This window comes from Sinocyclocheilus grahami, unplaced genomic scaffold (genome assembly GCF_001515645.1).
Source record: "Sinocyclocheilus grahami isolate Dianchi unplaced genomic scaffold, SAMN03320097.WGS_v1.1 scaffold1068.1, whole genome shotgun sequence".
NCBI lineage: Eukaryota > Metazoa > Chordata > Actinopteri > Cypriniformes > Cyprinidae > Sinocyclocheilus > Sinocyclocheilus grahami.
The window spans coordinates 112098-113027 of record NW_015506247.1 but is presented as its reverse complement, the minus strand read 5'-3'; the positions used below and the strand labels follow the sequence as shown (position 1 = coordinate 113027).

The following is a 930-nucleotide window of genomic DNA, read 5'->3' as shown; positions in this document are numbered from 1 at the left end:
TACTATTTTTGGAGACATTAAATTTAACATTTTCAAAACCAACATAAATACATAGATGAAAGATCTTGGACACTGTTATTTGAGATTGACCGAATGCCACCTTGAAGATACTGCCATCACCCCAAACTTCAGTATTTGCATACTGGGCACAATATGCATACTGCAAAAATAGTGTAAATAGTATGGCAGCATGCTACTCTGGCGGAACCACTTGTGTTCTCCCTTTCTACATTACCAGTTTAAGAGTGTGTAACAAAAAGCTCTCAGACTGAACAGAAGCTGTTTTATTCTGCGTCCTTTTACTGATTGTATGTTTTTAAATAATATGTGTATGGTGAAATATTAATGTGAGACTGCATTAAACTTTAACCAGATTCTGAGGCAGATTAAACTAGACTATTAAATTTCTCTGACTGTGAAATAAGAGCGAATCAGATTGCAGTTGTACACCTTTTTCCCTTGCACAGCACTGTCTGTCAATATCACTGAAGCTCTTACGTTTCATTTGAGTAGCTTGGAAAAATTAAGCAGGTGAAATTATTTCTGAATATCAGCCGGAAGGTCCCAGAACAAAACAAGGCGAAGGTTTTGTACATTTCAAATATGAATGTGAATGGTACTCTGATTGAATAAACCAGATTGTGTGGTCAGGATAGTGAATATTTGTTTTTTCCTTTTATTTTGCTCTAATTTGTGCTCTTTCATATCTAATTGACTCTGCACTTCCATGCTGCGGTAGATGGTATAGACAGAGAAGCTGTAATGAGACGTGCCCATTCAAGGCCCTGAGAGACCAACCCAGTTGCTGGGGTACAGCTGCTTCACTTGCCTCATTTGTGTATATCTGAAGAGGCTAGCAAAGTAAAGTCACAACTGACAGATGCCTCCCCAGCATCCACAAATTTCCTGCCTCTATGTGAGTCAGACAAA

At 38.3% G+C, this 930-nt stretch overlaps 1 protein-coding gene across 1 annotated transcript in view; it reads left to right on the top strand.

Annotated features, from left to right (window-relative positions):
* Positions 1-882, top strand: part of LOC107566296 (deleted in autism protein 1 homolog) — a 22445-nt gene extending 21563 nt beyond the window's left edge. Inside the window, exon 2 of the mRNA XM_016251701.1 lies at positions 740-882. Within this exon, the coding sequence (XP_016107187.1) occupies positions 740-748 (9 nt within the window). The 3' untranslated portion in view covers positions 749-882. The remainder of the gene's footprint in view (positions 1-739) is intronic.
* The last annotated feature ends 48 nt before the right edge of the window (positions 883-930 follow it).